The sequence below is a fragment of the Aspergillus aculeatinus genome, assembly GCF_003184765.1.
Source record: "Aspergillus aculeatinus CBS 121060 unplaced genomic scaffold BO66scaffold_3, whole genome shotgun sequence".
In the NCBI taxonomy this organism is placed as follows: Eukaryota; Fungi; Ascomycota; class Eurotiomycetes; order Eurotiales; family Aspergillaceae; genus Aspergillus; species Aspergillus aculeatinus.
Genome location: NW_020291472.1, coordinates 667,927 through 691,486, shown reverse-complemented (window position 1 = coordinate 691,486; position 23,560 = coordinate 667,927). Strand labels below are relative to the sequence as shown.

The 23,560-nt window shown below is 49.9% G+C and overlaps 5 protein-coding genes across 5 annotated transcripts; 2 read left to right on the top strand and 3 right to left on the bottom strand.

Moving 5' to 3' along the window:
- Nucleotides 1–370: 370 nt before the first annotated feature.
- On the bottom strand, nt 371–940 carry BO66DRAFT_112355 (uncharacterized protein). Its single transcript, XM_025641836.1, has one exon. It carries the CDS (start codon nt 810–812, stop codon nt 516–518), a length of 297 nt encoding a protein of 98 aa, XP_025508464.1. The 5' UTR covers nt 813–940; the 3' UTR covers nt 371–515.
- A 1,103-nt stretch (nt 941–2,043) lies between these two features.
- Nucleotides 2,044–2,909, bottom strand: BO66DRAFT_434427 (bZIP transcription factor; the record flags this gene model as incomplete). The annotated part of the gene is made up of 2 exons (XM_025650776.1): nt 2,044–2,672; nt 2,735–2,909. The coding sequence occupies 2 exons, from the start codon at nt 2,907–2,909 to the stop codon at nt 2,044–2,046; spliced, it is 804 nt and encodes a 267-aa protein (XP_025508463.1).
- Nucleotides 2,910–10,503: 7,594 nt separating this feature from the next.
- Nucleotides 10,504–13,608, bottom strand: BO66DRAFT_417340 (branched-chain amino acid aminotransferase, cytosolic; the record flags this gene model as incomplete). Its single annotated transcript, XM_025649670.1, has 4 exons — nt 13,047–13,608; nt 12,675–12,972; nt 11,913–12,611; nt 10,504–10,537 (listed from the first exon to the last, which is right to left on the bottom strand). Exons 1-4 carry the CDS (start codon nt 13,276–13,278, stop codon nt 10,504–10,506), a joined length of 1,263 nt encoding a protein of 420 aa, XP_025508462.1. The 5' UTR covers nt 13,279–13,608.
- Nucleotides 13,609–13,870: 262 nt separating this feature from the next.
- On the top strand, nt 13,871–17,341 carry BO66DRAFT_365025 (putative protein kinase Scy1). Its single transcript, XM_025645195.1, has 2 exons — nt 13,871–15,637; nt 15,699–17,341. Exons 1-2 carry the CDS (start codon nt 14,185–14,187, stop codon nt 17,021–17,023), a joined length of 2,778 nt encoding a protein of 925 aa, XP_025508461.1. The 5' UTR covers nt 13,871–14,184; the 3' UTR covers nt 17,024–17,341.
- A 490-nt stretch (nt 17,342–17,831) lies between these two features.
- Nucleotides 17,832–23,319, top strand: BO66DRAFT_340523 (dipeptidyl peptidase 3). Its single transcript, XM_025644410.1, has 10 exons — nt 17,832–17,963; nt 18,032–18,911; nt 18,977–20,069; nt 20,112–20,269; nt 21,318–21,882; nt 21,949–21,985; nt 22,054–22,189; nt 22,276–22,628; nt 22,686–22,950; nt 23,007–23,319. The coding sequence occupies exons 1-10, from the start codon at nt 17,836–17,838 to the stop codon at nt 23,025–23,027; spliced, it is 3,636 nt and encodes a 1,211-aa protein (XP_025508460.1). The 5' UTR covers nt 17,832–17,835; the 3' UTR covers nt 23,028–23,319.
- The last annotated feature ends 241 nt before the right edge of the window (nt 23,320–23,560 follow it).

The window sequence follows — 23,560 nt, the reverse complement described above, 5'->3', positions numbered from 1 at the left end:
CTTAGGCCACTTGAGCAGAGCCTCCTGGCATGGAATGAAAAGCAAGATCAGTCAGTTGTACACATACAGAGCGGTGGTTGGTTTCTTTTTTTTTTCTTTGCTTTTCTTGTCATATTTCTTTTTTTTTTTGGTTCCCGTTCAAATCCCACCATTGCCGTTTCGATCTTGCTGGGGAACAAAGGAGAAGGGAGGGGATCATCGGGAGCGGCACGGTTGCCCGGACTAGATTCTGGCCCAGGCGCTGAGCGGCTGCAGTGGTGGAGGTTTGTGGGTTAAGGATCTTTTGGATTCACCACCAAGGCTCCAACGTCCTTGAGTCTTTGTGATCAAGAGAGAGCCGCCTTGAGGCTTCTCGCTGTCTCCGTATCGATGGAAAGGAACTGGCCAACAGTGATTGGCGGTCGAGTCTAAGTCGTTGAGCTCGATTCAAGAAATCCCTGCAAAGGTTGCATTCCGGTTGGTGAGATATCCAGACCAGGCAAACCACTCGGCCCCAAAAGTGGAAGGCCCTGCGATCACCGTGACCTCAACCTAAAGACAGAAAGGGGGGGGGGCCAATCATGCACGGTTGTTGCGAAATGTTCGGCCCCATTGAGGGTGATTCTCTCGATGGGTACTGTACCGAGTAAGTGGAGTTGCTGCTGCTGCTGCTTCACGCTCTTCCGACTTGAGTTGAGATACATGTAACTCAGAGAGCCAATCTGTTTAGGTAGGGTATGTACAAAACAAATGGTGAAAGTGACCCAAGCAAAGAGGAAGCTTGAGTGGAAGAGCCGGAGCTGAGGTCGCGGGCGCCTGCGGGCGGCACTCATGATTTACCCAAAATGGAAGGCACGGGGCGGCCGACCGACGAGCCGCTGATGGCAGGCACGCCTTACCAAACAGGGTAAAGTGCTCAGCGCGGGCTCTAGGCTTTTCGAGGGTCACTGGGTGTACTCCGTACCGGTAGATACCGAGTAGTCAACAGTACCTATGGTATAGGTGCCCTACTAGGTGGTAGGTAAAGCAGTGGGGGGGCTGAAAAGAATCAATGGAACCTGAACTTGAAGGGTGCAGACGAGCCAGCCAATCATACATGTGAGCCAAGTGGGTGTCTGGCGGAAGGCTCCAGGCTTCGAGTTCCACCCAAACCCCACACACCCCTCTCCCTCCCACCCCCCACCCTCGAGCTGTGGTCCACGGTACGTACCTATTTACTTCATTTACTTACCTTACTAGGGTATACTAATCATATTAGACCTGGGAGTTGAGTCAACGCATAGGCAGTACGTATATACGTATGTACACTAGCCTGATTGCATCTGCGCGCACTACTCCACCGGTCCGGCCCAAAGAATGGATTAGAGAAAACTACGGAGTACCTCACACAGTCTCTTTGTTCTTTCGCGCTCAGATTCAGACTTACCCCCTTGGAAAGAGGCTCCCTAATTGAAGTAAAGTGAATTGATCTGTATCATTATTTGCGCTCAGCCTTAATAGTCCAATCTCGCGAATGAACCCCTTAAGGGTCGTCTGGGGACAAGAACGCCGCTAACCCCATGCCTCTATCTGCGTCCAAGGTTCATAACAAAAGAGACACTCTTTGACTGATCCCTCGAAGCCTAGTCGAGCATTCATCCCTCGGAGAATGTGGATTGAACTCTCCGTCTTTCGGATAAAACACACACAAAAGACAAATCAACGAGAACTATTCTAAGCAATCAATCAAGCAGGCTCTGGAAGGAGGGGCCTGGGGACACCATATATTTGAAAACAGAAGTTGTAGAGCCGCCTGAAGCCCGAATACCAATAATACATCATTGCAGTCGTTATAGTTTGTAAACATGAGAAATGGTAGGCAAGAGGATATAAAGAAAGCCCAGCAGGAGAAAGACATTATAGTCGCACAGTCATAGGAAAGGATACATGTGGGGAGAGCACGGACCCGACTCGGGTGTGAGGGGCCCTGTCCCCAGCGAAGGCTCTGCTGGGGTCGACGGTGAGGAGTGACCATCGCTATGGGCTGAAGACAAGGGTGGCATCTGAGAGACAGAATTAGCACCATTAACCCTGGAGCTCTAGTACCGACATGTGTCGTGTAGAGAGAGGGGTATGTACAGGGATATTGGTCTCAGGTAGGTGTTGTGGTGTTGGACAGAGATCAATGCCCGCCATGGAGGCATAACTCATACTGAACGGACTAACAATCTCATCGTCGGCATACGAATGAGGCTTTTTCGATGGTCCAGGGGCTGAGATGGCGACGGGAAGGATCGAAGGCAGGTGAGTATTGTATTCGTTGTGGTAGGGCAGATCATGGTAGCTGCTTCCAATCGAGTGATATGACGGCGGTTGACCGTAGCTCGAGTGACCATACGGGTCCAAATGCGAGTAGGATGGGTATGAAAATACTGGGGGTGGTGATGCCGAAAGCTGACGGGTACATTGGTGAGAAAACATTGACCCTCGATCATCCGAAGTGGAGTAACCGTCGTAGGACGAGCCTCGCTCACTGGGCGAGTGGCTTGTGGTGTTCTGACTGGACTTGGACGCCCGATTCTGTCGGCTACGACCTGACTTGGCTGTAGGTACCGCCTTCGGTGGTTCTGATCGCTCGAGAGTTCTTTCAGGCGACGTCGAGGCTGTCGCCGCTCTCTTCTCTAGATCTTCCAGGCGGCGCTTTAACTTCTTGCCTACAGACAAACGAGGTTGATTAGTCAATATTCTCCCCAGCTCGCCAAGATCAGGAACTTACGATAGTTTCTCTGCGCGATTCGATTCTGTATCCGGCGCCTCTCCGCAAGATCGGAGATCTTGGTCCAATCTTCATTAGGGTTGGCATTGGGACTGAAGGCGCTGCTGGAAGCATGATTCGATGAACTTCTCGAGCTGGAGGATTGAGGATAGGAGTAGTTGGAGGAACGATGCATGCTGGGCATTGGGAAGAGAGATGTATAAAGCTACCGGTACGTCAGGCGCAAAGTATGTGGTGGTGTTGCTCTCAAAGGAAACTGAAGGGAGAGAGAGGATATAAGGTCAACTATATAGTCGCGCAGGTAATAGCGATGAACCTTAGAAATTTCACAGCCTTTGCTTTCGGGAATCAAGAGAGATGTGCAGGAGGCAATCAGTATTTAAAACAAAATAAAGCCATGGGTCGATCAGCTGGCGAACAGGTCTGTAGCTTATGCCTGCTAAGCCCCGGGTCCGAATGAAAGTAGTCCGTCAGTGACGGTTCGATTGAACCGTTGCGATAACCGTGTTAGTCCGTGCTCCTAAGACTATTATCCTTTTATTTTATTTTAATTTCATTGTATTTTGGTTCCCTTTTTTTCTCCCTTTTTTTTTTTTATTCTTTTGCTTTTCCCATTTTAGAAAAAGAGGATGGGGGAGGAGGGATTTTCTGGATCGGTCTTATTTGATTATCTTCTAAATCTATCTTGTATTTATTTGGTTTTTATACTTTCTTCATTAGACCTATTACCCGTGGAAGACGGGGGGAAGAGGGGGGAAGGTGACTGGGGGGGAGACGAAGGGGGAGGGGGGGAATGAAAGCATGGCTCGACCATGTGTTGGTAAGGAACCTTACCCGAATGGATGCACCGATGTGCAGGGCTGGGCTGCGTCACTAATGGCTGGCGTGGGTTAGCGGCAATCCTACTCGTAGACCATGAGGCTGTTTTAGCGGACCCCCGATGGCCGACACCACCGGAATGGAGGGAGACGAGAAGGCTCAAGGAGAGAGAGAGAGAGGGACGGGCAGAGAGAGTTACAGGCATGTTATCAGGCTGTGCTAGACTGACACCAAATTCGGGTTTGTCCACCAATCTCACCCATGTGGTTCCATACTGCACATACCGATCATTTACGAGGTGGATCATCAGTAACCACGAGACGGTCTTCCCCGTACTTAGTGCAATCGGCCGCAGCATTCCTTCGGAGGAGGAAATTGGAATGACCCCGATGCCTGGTCGATCTCGGTCCGCAGTCTGCCTTCGTTTGTTTTCTATGTACAGTACAAACTGTACGAAGTACGGTATTGTACACAGTACTGTAAATGTGACATGAGGTTTCAGGAACCTTGCCTCAGCTTGACTTCAAATGACAGTGGCCTGTCGCAGTTCCTCCGGAAGGACATGAATGATCTAATATTCAGTTTTTGAAAGAGCCGTTTATCGTACGGTATTCAAAGGACTTTTTGTTTTGCTTGTGGTTTCTTGGAAAGGAAGAACTATAAGACTGAAAAGAAGAAAGAAAAAGCTGTGCTAGCGAGCATTGTCCAAAGAGGTACAGTACCTCTGCGTTTGACTCGAACCAACCGAGTTCCTTGGAGCAAAAGCCCAACTATTGCACAGCCAAGCGCTAGGTTACCTTGGATGTCAATCCTCGCACATTTACGCCTGTGGGGAAGCTTCGCATCGAGGGCTGTACATGTACAAGCATACCTACCGCATACTAAGTACAGCACATACAGGGGCATGAGACGGACTACCTTGGGGATCTATAAAGAAACTATTTCAACTACCGAAAGGGGTCTGTCTGAGGGCCCTTGGAAAGCAGTACGATGGCATGCATACCAACTAAATCCGGGATCAGTAGAGAAATGGCCCCAATATAGACCGATCCCCTTAGCTATGAAACAGGTACTAGGGAGATGAGTACAGTACAGTAGGTCGGCCACAGTTCGCGTGCATGGATTGACTTCAAGGTTGACATTTGACAGTGCAAGATCTGGACCCAAGGAGGGCGGGCTGAAAAATTGCAACTTTGGTACGGAATATTAATGATTTGATCGGTTCCCACCCCATGTATTATTAGTATGTATCATCGGTAAGTTTACACTCAGATATGGTGTCTACTTCCACAGCACGGTATCTCGCCAGGCCTGTTTTTCATCAGGACGTGTCAATGATATCTGTTATACTGGCAAGAATACTAGCTGTGGAATCTTCTAATGAAACCAAACTTCACTTTTGCGGAACAGACGAAGACGTTTTTCTTTCGCTCTCTGACCTCAATTGCCGTAAGGGACTCTACATGTCGAATGGCTACCGAATTCATATAACCCGAGCACATGGCTGTTTGTTTCGCTGAACAGAGATTCCGCCGGTCTAATACAGCTTAGAACGCACGAGATTCTTTGTTGATTCCAGGTATGCCCCAGGTTCAGCAGTCTTGTTTCGCCTGCCGCACTGAGATCTCTCTGGCGCTAATGTCAGAAGCAAACACTTATCAAATTCGTCTACATGCTGTAGTCACAGGTTTGTTAGTTAGCATTTAGTGCTCCAATGTATAGTGATCAGGAGCATCATAGCCTCCTTGCCTTGCAAATGGCTTCCCGCCATGCATGATGCACAAGAGGGATGAGCCCCAAGCCCCAAGCCCAATCGCGACAGGGCCCCGCGTTTTCCAGAACAGGGCGCCAAGTTGGTCACGACCTATTAGGTACTACAAGGCCCCGGGGGACTTCTCAGCTGCCAGACTCAGGGTTATTACTCCTTCTAGTGACTGCCAGCATAGTGCCTGTCTGTCGAGCGCAGGCCGGAGCCAACTGCAACAAGATATGAACACGAGCCTTGAGTGCACGGCCTCGACTTCGACCACGTTGCACCCCTTGATCTTGGCAGTACACTAAGGATAAAGATCTCACCATCTCCGAGCGGCTGGTCTAGATAAAGAGGCGCGCTGTGTGGAAAATGATGCTCCCTTGCTTCCTCCATCGGCTTCATTCGGTCGCGATCACTGACCCTTGAAGAGGGCAGCCAGTCATCCTCGAATGTATGTCAGTTGAGCCATGGTTGAGCCATGGGATTTTCTCATTGCAGAATCTCATGGCTGTTGTATAGGGGCATATCTCAGCGTATAAGCACAGCCCACTTCGTTTTTAAGTGGGTTTCCCCCTTCCACCCCCTCCCGGGCCTATTTTGCTGTCTCGCAGCTAGAAACGGCCCCCGTTCTCCTTATCGGATTAGGGCTTTCCCTTTCCCATCCTTTGATGCAGGTGCACCGCCATCATCCCATATATGGTACTGTACAGTACCACCGCATGCTTTAACACTTGGTTCCAACTTGCCTTTGTACTCTGGCTATAATAAGCCAAACACTTCAAGGGCCTCCTCAGGGGGCGGTTACGTAGCGATTGCGCTCTGTAAAAGCTTGACAGGTATGCTTTGAGAGGGAAGTACCTAAGCTAAAGGTAGTTATTTTATTCAATTAGCCTGGCCACAGCAGTACAGAGTCCTGCCCAATGTAGATAGCGCCTACGTCCTTGTTACTGGGCCTCCAACCTGTCATGCCGGGGACGAGGCCCTGGAGGGGTGGGGGGGGGCAAGTGAGGGGAAGAACATCCTCTCACGTCCAACGGGACCAATAATCTCGCACCATTGTCTGGAGTCATTTTTCAGCCCCAAATGGCACTTAGCGAGCCAACAAATCATCATTTATTCTCAGTGGGGCGGGCCTCATGGCCCTCAGTTGCTCATGCTGATCATGCTATGGTACACTTGCGGCTCAATAACTTGCAGACTTACACCCAGCTTGAAACGGGATTGCGCGAGCCTTGGGCCAGGTTGATCACAGCCCACCAGATTTCGACAAGTGTGTAGGGCTGAAGTGGCTAAGGATCATCTGCGGAGTGACTGTTCAGTTACAGGATCGCGGGCCTGACTCAAAACCCGTGGCCAATGCTCCGGTGATGTTGCTTGAGTTTCAATGCTGGCCGTAGCCTGTACGTAGTACACACAGTACAGCACACTGTATAATTGAGCATTGGTAGATCATATGTGAAGAATTCCACCCTTATTTCCCTCCTATAGAAATAAGGTCCCTGTTACACCTCCTCTGCCTTCGGACCATGCAACGCCTTCTCGTATAAGTGTGCCCGTCTTCTTGCTCAGTGTGCACCGTGGGCTTCCTGAAATAGGTTCAGCTGCGCTAGATCCGGCCAAACGCAGCAATTATTGGCTGCAGGCACAGCTCGTATAATCACAGAGTACTGTGGCACTACCAAACCACGAAGATGGGTCGATGCATGGTGGGTAAATAGGACTACTGTAATCTCTGCATGCCATGGCGTGCCTTGCGACTGGACGGGTTTCCTTTTCTACTAGAACCTGAAGAAGCAGGAAGGACTTCCATGGACAGCTCTTGGCGGGTGCCACATCGAAGCTTCTGGTATTTCTAGAAGACATATAGAGTGATGTGAGACTGTGTTGCTCTGCTGCACTGCATCTGACCGCATCGGCTGGTGCGGTAGCCAAGTCGAATATAATATTTATAGCCGAATCGGACTGACTTAGTGCAGCAGTCTTCAGGCTTTATCCAGTCCTAAGGCTCTTCTAATGCATAGGCATACATACACACTATAGCGCTCCATAAAGCCAAGCCTCGTCAATCCAGTTTGGACAGTACATACAATACCTTGCAGCCATATAGACAAGCCTGAAACAAGACCGAGGAGCGTTAGCACCCAAGTGCAATTTCTTCCTCATCGACTTTAATACTGCAATGTACATACTGTACAGCAAATGTCCGTGGCCAAGGCTTGTTAGTTATTGCTCGAAAAATGAACAAGTCATAATGAGTCATCCGTAGCACTTGACAATATTATTTGGCTAAGAAGCTAGGAGAAAGACTAAGAGCAAGAGCCCCGCAAGACCGGGAAGAAGAATGCAAAGACAAAACACCCCAGTCGAATGATGTACTGTTCGGGAACTCCACGTGCAGTACCTAGCCATGAGTCCATGTGATGGCGCCATTCTTATCGGACCTCCACCTACCCTACCATGATTTGCGGCGGGTGAAGATTGGCTCTGGGATCTCTATCTCTATCCCATTGAGATAACAGTGCCTGTGGATTTCTATCTAACATCTCGGGTGACCTTCACGGACCCGACGATCGGTTTAGTCATTCCATGCCATGACTTCACTCAGTGTTTTCCAAATTCTAGACCGTGGTAGTCAGGATCTCTCAACCAGAGGTCGGCACATGTGCCGTGGAGATATTTGGTTTGATCGAGTTGCTTACCAAGGTAGGAAAGTGATGTACGGCCACTAAGTTACTGTTTCCGGCCCCAATATGACAAGTTGGAGTGTTTGTACTGAACCGCTGAACTACAGTTACGGTGGGAGGAAATTGACTTCCCACCTCATCAGCCTGCCCGGACCTCCGCCCCATTGTCCAAGTTAGTTAACCGTTATTAGTTCCAGGTTCGAGCAATAGCAGCAGAAAACGGCCCCCATGATTAGAAATCCCGACCACATTCAAATTGGAAAATTCAGTTTACTTGGGTACTGTACATTATTATTACGCTCGACCATGTGGCAATGCTTGCGGATCAGTGCCCCAAACAACTGCTTTTAGTAAATGTCACAACTCATGCGCTAGCGGAATTGATTGGTGCCATGCATTCGCTGAGCCTGCCGACCAGGTCCGTCTAGATTGAATATACGAATCCATCGCCGCGGACTAAAGCAAACGAGCCCCCACAGCAAAGACGGCCACTAGTCCGCACCTGCGTGGTCCTAGAATCCTCCCTGTCTAGGGAAGTGGTGCCTCAATGTTACCACATGTCGATGGGCCGGTAGGCCCGAAACGTGCGCAACCACTTTGCGTCGCATGAATTTCGCAGTCGGAATAACTTGACTCGCTGATTGGGCCCATAACCTGCCCCCTAAACCATGCTGCACAAGCCAACGGGCAATCGCCAGTAGACCCGGAATAAAGGTCTCTCTCCTACTCTGACTTATGTTGAAGAAGGATGAGTTAGGATCGACGGCCTCTATCAGGGTATGGCATCGATGGGTAAGCACTCTTGTAAAAGGGCCACCACAGGGGAGCCCCGGAAAAAGCCACCGGCAGTGGGGAGAGACGTTTAGTTGACAGAAACGAGCTACTATGGGGTCCCGGCGGATCAGTATGGGTACTATGGGATGATAAGTTAGCGCTCGCAAAGGCCCACGACACCCACAGTGATTATCACCAACGCGTCTAGTCACTCGACTCGTGGGCGACTAATGCAGAAGCTAGAGCCTCAACAAAGTGCATTGCCTTGGTGGGTATATTTTTCTTAGAATCATGCCCAGGGTTTCAGGGCAGCTGACTAGCGGGTGACCTGCAATCTTAGCTTGATGTTGTCGGAGGCCTTTAGACACGGGCCTGATTGATTGATTAATAATGAACTATGAATCATCACCAATTGTCGGACTCGGCCTGACCGAGAGACCGATGGTCTAGGTGATAACAGGTATCACTTAGTATCGTATTCCATCTAAGTGTGCTACAATACTCACTCTTCCAAGTCCACTCGGTACCATGGTAGCACAGTTATGACTCAAAAAGAAATGAAAATAGATTTGAACAATAATCACTAAGGCTCAGACTCTTGAACCGCACATGCATCATTAGCTTGTGACTGTGCGGAGTATTACATCGCCTTTGTGAAGGAGATGATGCTAATCAGAAACGGTAGTCTTTGAAGACGTCCACTGATGCTGTTCCGATTTTTGTTGTATAAGATACAGTGTATACTGTACAGTACATCACTAGATTGTTACATGACAGCATGGTACAAGAGGTACAGTAGATCTAAGCTCGAACTCCGATCGTCGTATAGAACAGTCGCAAAGACTGGCAGCAAGTCAGTAATTTGTTGATCAATAGTTACTCCGTACCCTCGAGCAGTACGTAGTCATCTTCTCCTTCATTCTTCTCCTCATTCCGCCGCTGGCGTAAGGCCACCAGTGGTGGCTTCTTTATAAGAAGCTTCATCTATGATTTCAGTCGTCATCAACAATAATTCAGCCGGTTGTTTTGGCATGGAGTACGTTCAGAAAGTATGGTTGTATTGCGCGCTTGCCCCCCCCCCCCCGGCACCTTTTTTCATTTGGTTTTTAGTTATTACTTTTCTTTTGTTCAATTTCTCCCCCTTTTTACTCCAAAAGAAATGGTCTCGGCAGGACGGCTATTCTAAAGGCCGATAGCGTATCTACCCACGGCGGAGTATCTACCGACTCATCCGAACCATGCCCCCAAACGATCCAAGTCAGAACCGAGCTGAAGTTGGAGAAGTGGAGCCATGCCAATGGCAGGACCCGGGGGGGGGGGGGGGGGGCGGCAGCGGGCGGTGTCAAGCGGGCGGGATGTGAGGTGGACAAAAAGAGTTGCGGCTCCTCGTCCATATCCGTACAATCAGAAAACAAGCACCGGGCATGGGTCTTCACCCATGACATGGCTCATGCATGCAGAGGTAGACTGCAACACAGCCTTGCCTGGCTTTCTAGGGTGATTTAGGATCAATTAGTATTGCTGTTGGTTGAATACTGGTTTGTTTACCGTGGATTACAGCATGGCCTACAAGAGCTGAGACACTGGAGGCCAACTAGTGAAATCACTGCCCGCGGAACGGATCCTGCCGGCACGTTGTTGCCTGGTAATCTTGTCTAGGTGCTGACTTTTGATGGAGTCAACTGTCTAGTTTATCTAGGCACTAGGCATCCATATGATATGACGAGTCTAGTCGAGAGCTAGGAAGAAATCAGTCCAGAAACAGTGATCTTTCTGAGGCGTAGATGGTATCTTAGAATTGTATTCGATTGTTTATACGGTGCATACCAAGGCACAAGGTAAGTTACTAGGTACTGTATGCCCGTCGTATACGCATACGTATAGTACAGTACTGTAACTCCTGGCTATACTACCTACCTGCCAGGTGCTGGGAATTAGGAATTAATGGTTGCCTGGTGGGGCTCAAGATGTTAGCGTGCTGATTGGCTTGCTCGCATAAACATGAGCTCCAGGCTTTAAGGCGTTGGGTTGGAACTTAGTTGGGGATGATGATTATTATTATTATTATTATAAATCACTTACGAGCCTGACTAGTTACAGTAACTAACTAACGGACTAATTACTAGCCAGATCTGGACAGCGACCTTCCGAGCCTCGAGGTCTGAACTGTGAAAGAAAGGGTTCAAAGTGGATAGCGAGCGGCTCGGTGGGGTTGATTATGAGCCGTGCGTATTACAAATTCTACGGAGTAGTGTGTCAGTCAATGAACGAGTTTACTTACCTAGTTGATGGCACGCTAGCATGTGCTAGATCGATTCATCGGTGATGGAGTCTTCGGGATCTTCGGTAAAAACAACACAACTACGTGGTTTGTTTGCTCCAAGAATGCTACAGAAGATTGGAACCTTCGCATATCGCTCTGAATCTCAGTCGGTTGGCGACGAGTCGACAAGCGTACTGTGCAAACAGTTCTCAACCCGTTCAAGGTAAGTTCGCTTTGTGATGTAGAGAGTCTCCATTTATAAGTTAGCCTGCAAGTTATCCGATGGACGGCTTTCGATAAGGTGACATTCCATGCTACTGCCCTCGTTATATGCTGGCCTCGAACTTCCAGTGGTGGGTCGCTGGAATGACAATGTGGGCCTTATTCAATGTCCTGAGACCTAGCGTCACCGATCGGCTTTCTCTCAATGTCTGTTTGCCTAGACTTGAACATGATAGCTCGGTGGCGATGCTTGCCGTGCATATGGCCCCGGAACGGTGTCTTGGACGAGTTGGTATACAGTAAAATCTCCGTCTGAACCAGAATCAAAGTCTCAGGAGCACTGAAAAGATGAGTTCAAACTGCTCTAGCCTCAGGTAACGCTCGGAGATTAACCATGAACATATTGTTATTTGTGTTTTCGGTCCATCAAAACCACCATATGCCATACAACGCTCCTTGATCTTGAACCAAACGTTTTGATTCGTCTATGGGAGACGACATAAACCGCGCACACCCACACCCACACACCCACACACCCACACATGCAATGATTGTTTAGAACACATCAACACCTATCTTTAAATCTGACTCTATAGGACGTAGCTGTGATAATCGTTAGCACTCCTGCAAAAGCCGTGTTCAGGTCGGTAGAAGAATTCTCACCTCCACGGATGCTCCTCGTCACCGTACTGAATACCCTCGATCCAGTTCTTCATTTGCAAGGCGATTTCTCCAGCCTCTTCGTTTTCCTTCAGACCGCAGTCGACCAGCTGACCCTTGTAGCTAATCTTTCGTACGGGGCTCACAATGGCCGCGGTTCCGGCTCCGAAGACCTCAATTAGTCTTCCCTCCTGAGCTGCTTCAGCAAGCTCAGTCATCCTGACTTTGCGCTCTGCGACAGCCCACCCCTTTGGCACCAGTCTTTCCCTTGCCAGAGCCAACACCGAATCTCTAGTGACACCTTCAAGGATTGTCCCGTCTAATGGTGCAGTCACCAGCTCCTTCTGACCAGTTTCCTTGTTCTTCATTGCGACGAAGAGATTCATCGTGCCAACTTCAGTGATATACTCCTCCTCTCCGAAAAGCCACAGGTTCTGCTGGAAACCCCGGGAGGCAGCTTCGAGTTGAGGCAGAACACAAGGTGCGTAATTCGCACCTAGCTTCTTGTCTCCCACGCCACCGGGCCAAGCGCGGACTGCATAGTCGGTGGCCTCAAGAGAGATAGCCTTGAAGCCAGTGGGGTAGTAAGGGCCAACAGGGCTTGCGATCACGAATAGAAGGGCGGAACCTGGGGGTCCGACACCAAGAGTCTTTTGAGTGCCAATCATCGTCGGACGCAGGTATAACGAGTATCCTCGAGCACTACAAGAGCAGGGGTTAGCCATGACTGAAAGCTGCCAGAAGAAGAATTGCAATTGCACATACTCCGGGATGAATCTGCTGTCCAGCTTCACGAATTCTCCAATCAGTTTGGTCAGAGCCTCGCCGTCGAAGGTGGGCAACGCAATTCTGGAAGACGACTTGTTCAAACGTGCCATATTCTTGTTCGGGCGGAACAGCCGGATTTGGCCTTTGTTGTCCTTGTATGCCTTCATACCTTCGAAGCACTCGAATGCATAGTGAAGCACACAGGCTGAGGGGTCGAGGCTCAGGTTCTGGTACGGAACGATCTGGGGGGTGTGCCAGCCATCAGCCGCTGTCCATTCAATCGAAAGCATATGGTCTAAGGGCGAGAGAGCGTTAGCGAAAATCGAAGACGAACCGTGTCAGGTCATTGCCAATGCCGAATGTCCATACCAGTGAAGGTCTTTCCGAAGACAAGGTCCTTGGCGGCCGTCAACTCTTTGGGCGTGCTCGTCTTGGTAACTGTAAGCTTGGAAGGATCAAGACCAGCTAAGCTGGAAGCAGCAGTTGGTGTTGCGCTGAAGCATCTCTTCCATAATTGACTCAGTGCGGAGTTTTGGGGGGCGCCAGGGGCAACGAAGCTCTGTAGTAACGCCCGACGGCGGGCAACCTGGAAAGATCGCATCGTGACGTGATCCGCAAACAATGTGAAGATAATGAAGTAGAGAGCACTCAGTCAACCCTGAGCTGCACTATCACCAAAGACTGTTGAGGTTAATTTGGGGGTTGGCGGTTGCGGAGCTTTAAAAAGGCGGAGAAAAGCACTTGATGACTCTTTTTCAACGGACCTGGGGCACAACTCCGGGAGATCCACAGATAAAGGACTAATTAGTATCTGAAGATGGCTTATGCCCAGACCACAGGTTGGGACGCGAGGCCGCAATTTCTAAGTCGAGTTTGCTCCAATTGTGCTATCACAGATCACAGCTGGGTCTAAAGCTCTGTGACTTGTTCGCCCTTGGATGAATTGACTATCGCGCTGTCATTGGAGGCGATCTTCCGACGTCGGCGTCGAGCGGCACAGATACCAGGCAATAATCGATCTAGGAAGGCGGTCAGCTCGGAGAGTTCCAGTTGTTTTTGCCTGGGCCCCGGGCCCAGTCCAACCACTAAACCTAGGCCTTTGGTGCGTGCACGTGACAGAGGCCTCGGGCGGGCAGCTGGCCGCCCGAACACTGAATGATAACTAACTTATCCATGTGGAATGCCATTCATGACATGAATAGAGAAAGGTGAAGCGGAGAAAGAGATTGGAAAATTTGGAAGCAACAATACGGCGACCTGGACTCTACCCTTGAATTGAGGAGACCTCTTCAACCTCAGTTCACGAATATTCTGTTCCTGTCCATATACTTCCCCCTTTCCCGATTCATTGCTGCGTCATCACTTTATTCCTCTTCCAAACTTGTGATATCTCAATTCCCCGAATATACGCCCTCCCGCATAAGCTTCGCATTGGATGCAGTGGAACTAGTCAATAGTGTTTTGACCTCTCGCAAACGGTTATATATCTGGGTTGACATAGGCGAAAATGTTCTCATCGGCGCTCAAATCTCTGAGCTCTAACATAACATCAAACTATCAGGTCTCTCCCCACCCAACCGTGGTGTCAGGACCCTGGAAGATCCATGACGGCAAGAAGAAGTCCACAGGCACAGCAGCTTCGATCTTTATCTTCGACAAGAAGGTTCTCGAGACCCGTTCAAGCGGGCTGGGCAATCGCTCCAGTGGTTCCACTAAGAAGTTGCAGGAAGATGTTGTTGACCGACTGAAGCGAGAAGCCGGCACTCTTGCACGGCTTCGACATCCCTCTGTTCTTCAGGTTCTAGAACCTCTTGAAGAAACGCGTGGCGGTGGACTTATGTTTGCCACTGAACAGGTTACTGCCTCTCTTGCTGGACTTCTGCAGGCCAAAGATGCTCAAGAGAGCTCTGCTAGGGCCGCATCTGATGCCCGCCGCGGAGGGTCTAGCCGTTACATGGTGGAGGATCCTGACGGAACGCGGAGGCGACGAGATCTTGATCTTGATGAGTTAGAAATCCAGAAAGGTCTGTTGCAAGTGGCAAAGGGTCTCGAGTTTCTGCACGAATCGGCAGGGCTCGTTCATGGAAATCTTAATCCTGAAGCCGTCTTCATCAATGCTAAATCAGACTGGAAAATTTCTGGGCTGGGGTTTGCTGGCCCTCCAACTGCATCGGATTCACGATCGACGCTTCCACCGCTTGCCTTGTCAGAAGTACTCTATCAAGATCCCCGCTTACCGGCGTCAGTCCAGTTGAACATGGACTTTACCTCTCCGGACTTTGTGTTGGACTCAAATGTTACCCCCGCCGCCGACCTTTTCTCACTTGGTCTAGTGATTGTGGCGCTCTATAACTCACCCCATGTATCTCCATTGCAGACACACTCAAATGTGAACACATACAAGAAGCTTCTTAGCTCTTCATCCACCACCCCTTCCCAAGGCAACAACTTCTTGTCTTCGGGCACAATCCCAAGAGACATCCTCGCTCATGTATTACCCAGATTGATAACTCGAAGGCCAGCTCAGCGACTAAATGCTCGGGAATTCCAGCAGTCCCCCTACTTCGACAATATTCTGGTTTCAACAATTCGTTTCCTGGAGTCTCTACCAGCAAAGAACCCGAATGAGAAGTCGCAATTCATGCGCGGCTTGCAACGAGTATTACCCGAGTTCCCGGTCTCTGTATTGGAAAGAAAAGTTCTGGGAGCTTTGCTAGATGAGATGAAGGATCGTGAGCTTCTTCCTCTTGTCTTAGGTAATGTTTTTGCCATCCTTCAACGCATCCCCAGTGCGCGGCGCATATTCCCCGATAGGGTAATACCTCAGTTGAAAGAGACCTTTCCGGCTGGGAAGGGGGCCCACCAGGAGCGTGACTCCAAGAAGGATGCTGGGTTAATGGTGGTCCTGGAAAATATGAACATTGTTGCTAAAAATTGCTCCGGGAAGGAGTTTAAGGAAGGTCAGTTATCCGTCAATGTTTTCAATGACTATGTGACATGACCGGATTCTAATTTGAACAGATATCCTGCCCTTGATCCGTCTGGGACTTGATTCACCGACACACTCGTTGGTAGATGGCGCAATCAAATGTCTCCCAGTCATTCTACCCGTTCTCGACTTTAGCACTGTCAAGAATGAGGTCTTTCCGCCGATCGCTGCAACCTTCAGTCGCACAAATAGCCTTGCCATTAAAGTGCGCTGCTTGGAGGCGTTCGCTGTTCTCTGTGGCGGCACTGTGAACTCTGAAGAAGCTCTAGGAGATGACTTCACCGGTGTTGGCCCAGAGAGCGTACCGCAGTCGAATAAGTCATCGATTCTGGACAAGTACACAATACAAGAGAAACTTGTCCCATCACTGAAGGCCATCAAAACTAAAGAGCCAGCTGTCATGATGGCGGCACTGAATGTGTTCCGACAAGTCGGAACAGTGGCAGATACTGAGTTCCTTGCCTTGGAACTTCTCCCAATCTTATGGAGCTTCAGCCTCGGACCTCTCCTCGATCTTCGCCAATTCGGCAGTTTCATGCGCTTGATCAAAGATCTTTCCTCTAAAATCGAACGTGAACAGACAAAGAAGCTGCAGGAACTTTCATCGGCAGGCGATAGCACCAAGTTTCAGAATAGTGCCGTGGGATATCCCAAATCCGCAGGTGACTTGAATCAAACTGGCGCGGATGCACGAGACACCTTTGATCGTCTGGTCCTGGGACGAAACCCTGATAGCCTTGATGGTCAAGATACCGATCTATGGAGCACCGCCTCTGCAGAGCCCTCAACGAAACGACCTCCCATTCCAAGCACTTCATCCACCGGGACATCTTGGTCGCCAAACGTTGCTAGCCCTGTTTCCAAAGGAGGCATGCTACCAACGCTGTCGAATCTCAGCATGCGGTCGGTCACACCTGATTACAGTCTAAGCTCCTTTCCCTCCTTGCAACCTGCTGCTAGAACAAACTCGCCCTCGACTCCAGCAGTTCCTACGCTGCCCACTTCTCCTCCCGCCCTTCAATCGTGGTTCTCACCGATTTCCTCAAGTCCCCAACAGCCTCTTCCGGGGTCGAGGGCTTCGAGCAATGGCTTAGGATCATTGTCCGGCCTCAGAGTCAATAATGGCATCTCTGGACAGGGGTCGCAATCTGCTCCCAACTATGCTGCGTTCTCAATTCCTCCCCCGCCAGCCGGCCTGGGCCAAGTCGGCTCCTTGACGAACCCCACTGGCGCGTCGAATCCCGTGCGATCCCCTTTCGGTGGCAATATCACACCCACTGCTTTCCCCAGCAATGCTTCAGTCCCTCCGCATGGAATGCAAAAACAAGGCCTTGACAAGTATGAGAGTTTGCTATGAGATGTATGGCCTGTGCTGTTGCATGAATGCCGTTCGTCTTCTTCCAACCTTTATTGTTCGATATTTTACCGAGTCACTCAATGTGTGATTGCAAGCACCGCAAATGCATGCAGGTGGCCCACATACCACTGCCCGATTATAATTGTAACGTACGACTTTTAACTGGCAGCGAAGAAAAAGAATGTGGCCTCTGGTTGTTTTGTACATGGCTTACGAGGTATGGGAATGGCTGATCCAAAAGATTGCTGCCCAGTACATATCACATTTTTCTCGGATGATTTGCACTCATAGAATTGGCTGGCCAAGGTTTACTGAGGTATCTCACGACTATGTACGAGTATATTCAATAGAGATATATCTAAGCAGTACCTAGTACTTTACGTAGTTACGTGGTACGCTGACCGAACAGAGTGGACCTCTCAAAGATATTAGCCCAAAGCTCCACTTCTGCCAAGCACCCTCAATCGTAGAAAGCTTAGACTTGCAAGCTGAGGTGACTGGATTTCTCCATACTCGGTAGCAGCTGCGACGGGGCAGGAAGCAAGCTCAGACACCCTAGGTAATATTCTAGTCTTCGAATGCACTCTCTTCGAGGCGCCTGGAGGCGCTTTCCGCCGGCCCACCGCCACCCCTCCTGCTTCCGACTACCGCACTTACCCCTCAATCCTTACCACCCCGTCCGGTGGTCCTCTTCGTCCCGGTCCAGCAACCTGTCCTCTACAATTCCCCTTGGTAGTGCAGAAACCTCTGTAACAACAACGGCGACAACAACAACAACAACAACAACAACAACAACAACACCGCCCCTCGACATGGATGACAAAGTGAAGCAACATTATCTGGCTGACTCGCCTCCCTCGGTAGTCCGCTTAGAAATTAAGACACATTTCGATAATCTAAAGGATGCAACGCTGCGTAAATATGCGCATTATATGAGCCGGTTCGGTGTCAACTCTCTATCTGAGCGGTCACGTCTCGGGGAAGCTAACATGAGCAACTTCTCTCTAGCGCCGCCTTTGAAGGAACTCGAATCACACTTCGCCAGGTTTCTCCAGAGTCTGAACCCATCTATGACCTCATCGTTGAACTTCATCGGACCTGCAATGGAGACTGGAATGATCTTGCTCGGAGAACCAATGTCAGCGATGAGCATCTTCGCTACTTCCTGGAATATGCCGCGCAGTTTCTCGGCAACTGTGGCAACTATAAGGGCTTTGGCGACTCTAAGTTTATCCCCCGTTTGCCCGTTGAGGCCTTCCAAGCTTTAGCTTCTGCCTCCCCCAAGACAAAGGAGGCCTTCAGTCGGGCCAACAGCACAGGAGGTGGCATCTATGAGACAAATGTACAATCGCTTATGCACTTGGGTTACGCAGAGGGAAATTATATGACTACGTATTATCCTGATTCGCCGTCAATCACCAAAGAAGAAATCACAGCCGTCGGTGACTTTTTGGAGCAGAAAGACTTGCCATTGGAGAATACGCGACTGAAGAAAACAGAGTCTGGGGACTTCGAACTTCTAATCGCTTCCGGTGTTTCGTCACCCCCGGCACGGGACCGAGATTTGGGCGATGTCGATAGCTTCGATCTCGATGGCAAGTTGAAGGGCCACAAGCTTCGCCTCGTCTTTGGCGATCATCGAGAGGAGATGGCCAAGGTCGCGCACAGTATCAAGCAGGCTTCTCTGCATGCTGCCAACGATAATCAGAAGCGGATGCTGGATGCCTACGCTCTCTCATTTGGTTCTGGCTCCATCGAGGCATTCAAGGAAAGCCAGCGGATCTGGGTAAAGGACCAGAAGCCAGTATTGGAGACCAATCTGGGTTTCGTCGAAACCTACAGGGACCCTCATGGGGTGAGAGGAGAATGGGAAGGATTCGTTGCTCTGGTAGGAGTTTCTGTTCAACATGTTGTTGATGTATGGCACGGCGGTTCACTGGCTAACTCGAACAGGTCAATTTGGAGAGAACCCGCGCTTTCGGTAAGCTGGTTGACAGTGCTGAGACCATGATTCCTAAATTACCGTGGTGTAAAGAGTTTGAGAAGGATAAATTTCTCAGCCCCGACTTCACGTCTCTTGAGGTGTTGAGCTTCCAATGCTCTGGCCTCCCCGCTGGAATCAATCTTCCCAATTATGATGACATTCGGCAAACCCTTGGATTCAAGAACGTTTCCCTTGGGAATGTTCTCAGTGCTAAAGCACCCAACGAGCCCATCCCATTCATAGCCGATAAAGACCTCAAAGTGTACAGCGAAAACCGTGATGCTGCGTTTGAGGTTCAGGTTGGCATTCATGAGCTGCTTGGTCATGGAACTGGAAAGCTACTGCAAGAGACGTCTCCTGGAGAATATAATTTCGACATTTCCAACCCTCCTGTAAGTCCCGTGACTAACAAGCCTGTCACAACGTGGTACAAACCTGGCCAAACCTGGGGCTCCGTGTTCGGGGCTGTCTCTTCGTCTTATGAGGAGTGTCGTGCAGAATGCGTTGCAATGGTGCTTAGTTGCGACTTTGAGATTCTCAAGCTCTTCGGGTTTGGCGACGGCCAAGTGGACCTTACGAACAATGCTGGTGATGTTCTCTTCGCGGGTTACTTGTCGATGGCTCGCGCCGGTTTGGTTGCGCTCGAATTTTGGGATCCCAAGACCCAGAAGTGGGGACAGGCTCACATGCAGGCCCGCTACAGTATCTTACGAACCTTCCTCGACGCTGGTGACGATTTCGTCAAGCTTTCCTACAGCAAACCGGATCTTTCAGATCTAGAGATTCACCTGGATCGGTCGAAGATTCTGTCACATGGCCGGCCGGCTGTGGAGAAATACCTGCAGAAGTTGCATGTGTATAAGAGCACTGCGGACTTCGACTCAGGCAAGAAGCTTTATGATGAGATCACCTCCGTTGATGCGTGGTGGGGCAAGGAAGTCCGCGAGGTGGTGTTGAAGAATAAGGTTCCTCGCAAGATCTTCGTCCAGGCGAACACCATCCTCAACGGAGAGGAGGTGACACTCAAAGAGTACGAACCTACCCTCGAGGGTATCATCCAGAGTTACGTCGAGCGCGACGTTTAACCATTCCGTCTGCAGACAGCCTCGGCAGCATATTTATTCTTTACGCTAGGTCTCAGCCATCAGATGAATTATAATCAACCCGTGTCCAGGGCCAGAGCATATGCGGGTACAAAATTTGCCAAATCAACTAAATCAAGCGATAAAGATGACTCACGCTGTTTGTATTCAAGGCAAGCCGTCAAGGCAAGTAGCGCTTGCGGTACAAGTAAGCACGAGCGAGGTAGTTCATACGAGTAAGAAGAGTATGTGCGGGCAAGGTTTCATACTATGTATATCAAACCAAGCGGTCAAAGGGAAGTTAACTTTAATTTGGTAGTAGTCAGAAGTAAGCTACTATTTAGAGTAAGCAGCCCTGAAAAGCAGCCCTGAAGATGAGGAGGAGAAGGTACTGAAGATAAAGATGAGATATACACTAACTACTCGAACTCTAGTATAGATTGTTGTGAGGTGGGTATTGCAGTGGACGGTCATGTGACAAGGGACTGAACAAAGCCATTTGGCTTCTAGGTAGAGTTACGGTCGCGCGAAGGCAAAGTATACCTTAACTAATCATAGGCACTGTACAGTAACTACTACACACATTTCGTATGGTCAGTTACTAAATGCAATGGGAATGGAGCTGGGGCGAGAGGATGGATGGGCAAGGGACGGGCTAGCGAGCGACCACTTTCATCACCTTGAATACTTTGGTTAAGTTACGTTACTAGGTATTCCGTAGCTACCCTGGCTTACTAGTACCGCCTGAGTTAGAGTACTTGATGGTCACTCAGTACTAGGTAGTTACCCGCGCGCTCAGGGCTGTTATCATTATTACTATTGCTGCTTTGCTGCTGTCCTTCCCTCCCTAAACGCTCTCTGCCGCCTTTCCTCTCCTCTCCTCTCCTCTCCTCTCCTCTCCTCTCATTCTCCCTCTTCCACTCCCTCTCTTCACACTCTCCTCAGCGTCGCCTCCGCCCAAACTAGTAATCCGTCTACAGATACCCCCTCCGTCTAATTTTGCTATTTCCCTATTCTCGATTCTGCTAGCATCCTTTTCTGATAGAACCATAAAGGTCGAATCTAACTACCAGCCTCAACTGTTATGTGCCAATACCCTGAATAATACAGATCGAGGCACCCACCCCAAAAGACTCCTCCTGATCGTCACTGCACATACCTAAGTCTCCTACGACCGACGACCGACCAGTAGACGACTGGCAAGACCTTCACAACGACAGACGCCGAGCGCTCACCTCCTGATTCTGCCACAGACCTCGTCACCTTGTCGTGGTTACCGAATTCCTCTGGCTCGCCTCCCACGGCGCGGCCGCATCATCAAACGACGGACTCCGTAACGGAAGACCAGGACGAGGACGACTTCGACTTCTATACTGCACCACCACCCCACTCTCCTTGCTCGGAGGCTTCCACTTCCAGCTTTTTTTCGTCCAATCCTCCTCCTTTCTCGTCTCTTGTTTTCGTCGCGGCGTCGGAATCCAATCGCGCAAAGGATACTGTCACACCGTCCGGCTCCACCCTCACCCCAGCTCTCGTTCATTCCCTACTCGACGAGGGTCTCAGACCGGAACCATCAACATCGCTAGTCGCCGAAGTTAAAGCCTCACTCTCTCGAGACATCAAACCAGATTCCTCAGCGAAGGCAGCGGAAGAAGGCGAGCCACCTCCACCATATACCGAAGGATCAAGTCCACTCGAGTCTTTCACGTACGTCATGGCTGCAGCAGGAGGCGCGTCGAGTATCATCACCCAGGTACAACAGGCTGGAGGGCCGCCGATCAATACATTAGGAGGTATGCAAATTCATCAGTTCTCTGCACCCGGTCAAACAGTTCATGGCTGATTCGTGCTATCTACAGACATTGGTGGCGATGAGCACATTACTCTAGACCTTAGGTATGCGCGTGGATTCTTTTCTTCGCAAGCAGGTAGCATCTTGATCCTTGGCACTGACATGTCCGAAGAGGTACTCGATTTACACTTTCCCGCGATGAGTTGTTGACTTTGCCGGAATTTGTTCTTCTGTCATTGTTTCCGAACGGCCTCCTCCCTGATGGACATATGGGCACTTTCCATGAAGGTGACATTTACCCTGTTGACGTAAGTGACTCCCTGCCGGCGTATGTGTGGCCATGACTCTGGCTCCGCAGTCCCTCGGACCCTATATCTCATACTGTCATCTCCAGTACGATCCGGCTTCTTTACAGTACATGCTGGATTTCTTCCGCTCGGTTGCCCAGTCAATTCCGTCTTCTTCGCCTTCCCCTTCGACCTCCCAAGATGTGGATGTGCCTCCCGATTCCATGCAGGCATCTGCCAGGGACATGCTTCAAGATCGGGCTGGCATCATTGTCTTGCGCGAAGATCTAGACTTTTACGCGATACCTCCTCGCCCTGACATAGATCATGCAGAGATGATGGAAGTCAAGCGCGCGGCCGCGAAAGCTCTGCTGAAGCAGGATGGAATATTCTCTGGTTTGAGGAAAAGCGACGAAGCAGGTTCAACGGAACAGCATCTGATTGAGATGCTTACTGCAGGGTAAGCTCTCCACATGTTCGATGCCCAAGGAAATCAGTGTATGCTAATGATGTCTAGCGGGTTCGATCGTGATGATCGATGGGGCCATCGTGCCCCGGAGCCTAATAAAGCAGTCATTTGTAGCTTGGCATTAGCCAAGCTTCGAACTGACATTCGAAGTGATCTGGAGAATAACAACGCGGTGGGAATGGCTCAAAAGCTCCTTCTCTTTTGGCGGAAACCAGCAAGGAGATGTTGGTGGGAAGGCGTTGAGCTACATGATGTCGAAGGGGTAGACGGCGAGGTTAAAATCTGGATTCGGCGAGTATGGACACTGGAAATGGTAAGACTTTCCCGCAAAATCCCGGATCTACAAGAGCTCCGCTGACGATGTTGCAGAGCGTAATTGGGCTCCGGTAGCCAGAGGCAGTAATTTTTCTCCTTCTTGTTTATTACATTTTCCCAAACATCTATAGAGATTGTCCTCAGCCGTAAATCGCATCTGTCTCCCCACGTTGTTGGTGCATGTTAGATCTTTCACGCGTGAAGTTGGCGACTTCCCGCGAAATCCTGAGTCTTCTCAACTACCGCATGGTATGCAAGGGAAATGAGCCGTCGCTTCTTATGTAGGTTTTTCGCATTGATTGTGAGACCTCTGTAATGATTCTCAACAAGGTAGCCTGAAAATGTCGGCTTTTACAAGGAGCTTCAGGGCCATTAGGGATTAAACCCTCAAAATCATATCATACTTTAAACCTGATAACACAAAATACTTCATTCTATTTTATTTATTGTCAGCGCAAACAGACCTGCTATCGTCACTGATGGAGCTATCCTATCATTGCTGAGGATCCCCACGTACCATCACGTATCATCACGTGCATGTTGCTGACTAGAAAAGGACTAGCGCCGGCCTGGAATCTCTGCCGGCAAAGCGCGACGACCAGAAATGG

Bases quoted from the DNA above. Each gene is read 5' to 3' on its own strand.
- BO66DRAFT_365025 (XM_025645195.1), top strand. From the start codon at position 14,185: ATGTTCTCATCGGCGCTCAAATCTCTGAGCTCTAACATAACATCAAAC. The intron at 15,638-15,698 runs GTCAGTTATCCG...TAATTTGAACAG, and splicing joins CGGGAAGGAGTTTAAGGAAG to ATATCCTGCCCTTGATCCGT.
- BO66DRAFT_340523 (XM_025644410.1), top strand. From the start codon at position 17,836: ATGGATGACAAAGTGAAGCAACATTATCTGGCTGACTCGCCTCCCTCG. The intron at 18,912-18,976 runs GTAGGAGTTTCT...TAACTCGAACAG, and splicing joins GGGAAGGATTCGTTGCTCTG to GTCAATTTGGAGAGAACCCG. The intron at 22,951-23,006 runs GTAAGACTTTCC...ACGATGTTGCAG, and splicing joins GAGTATGGACACTGGAAATG to AGCGTAATTGGGCTCCGGTA.
- BO66DRAFT_112355 (XM_025641836.1), bottom strand. From the start codon at position 812: ATGAGTGCCGCCCGCAGGCGCCCGCGACCTCAGCTCCGGCTCTTCCAC.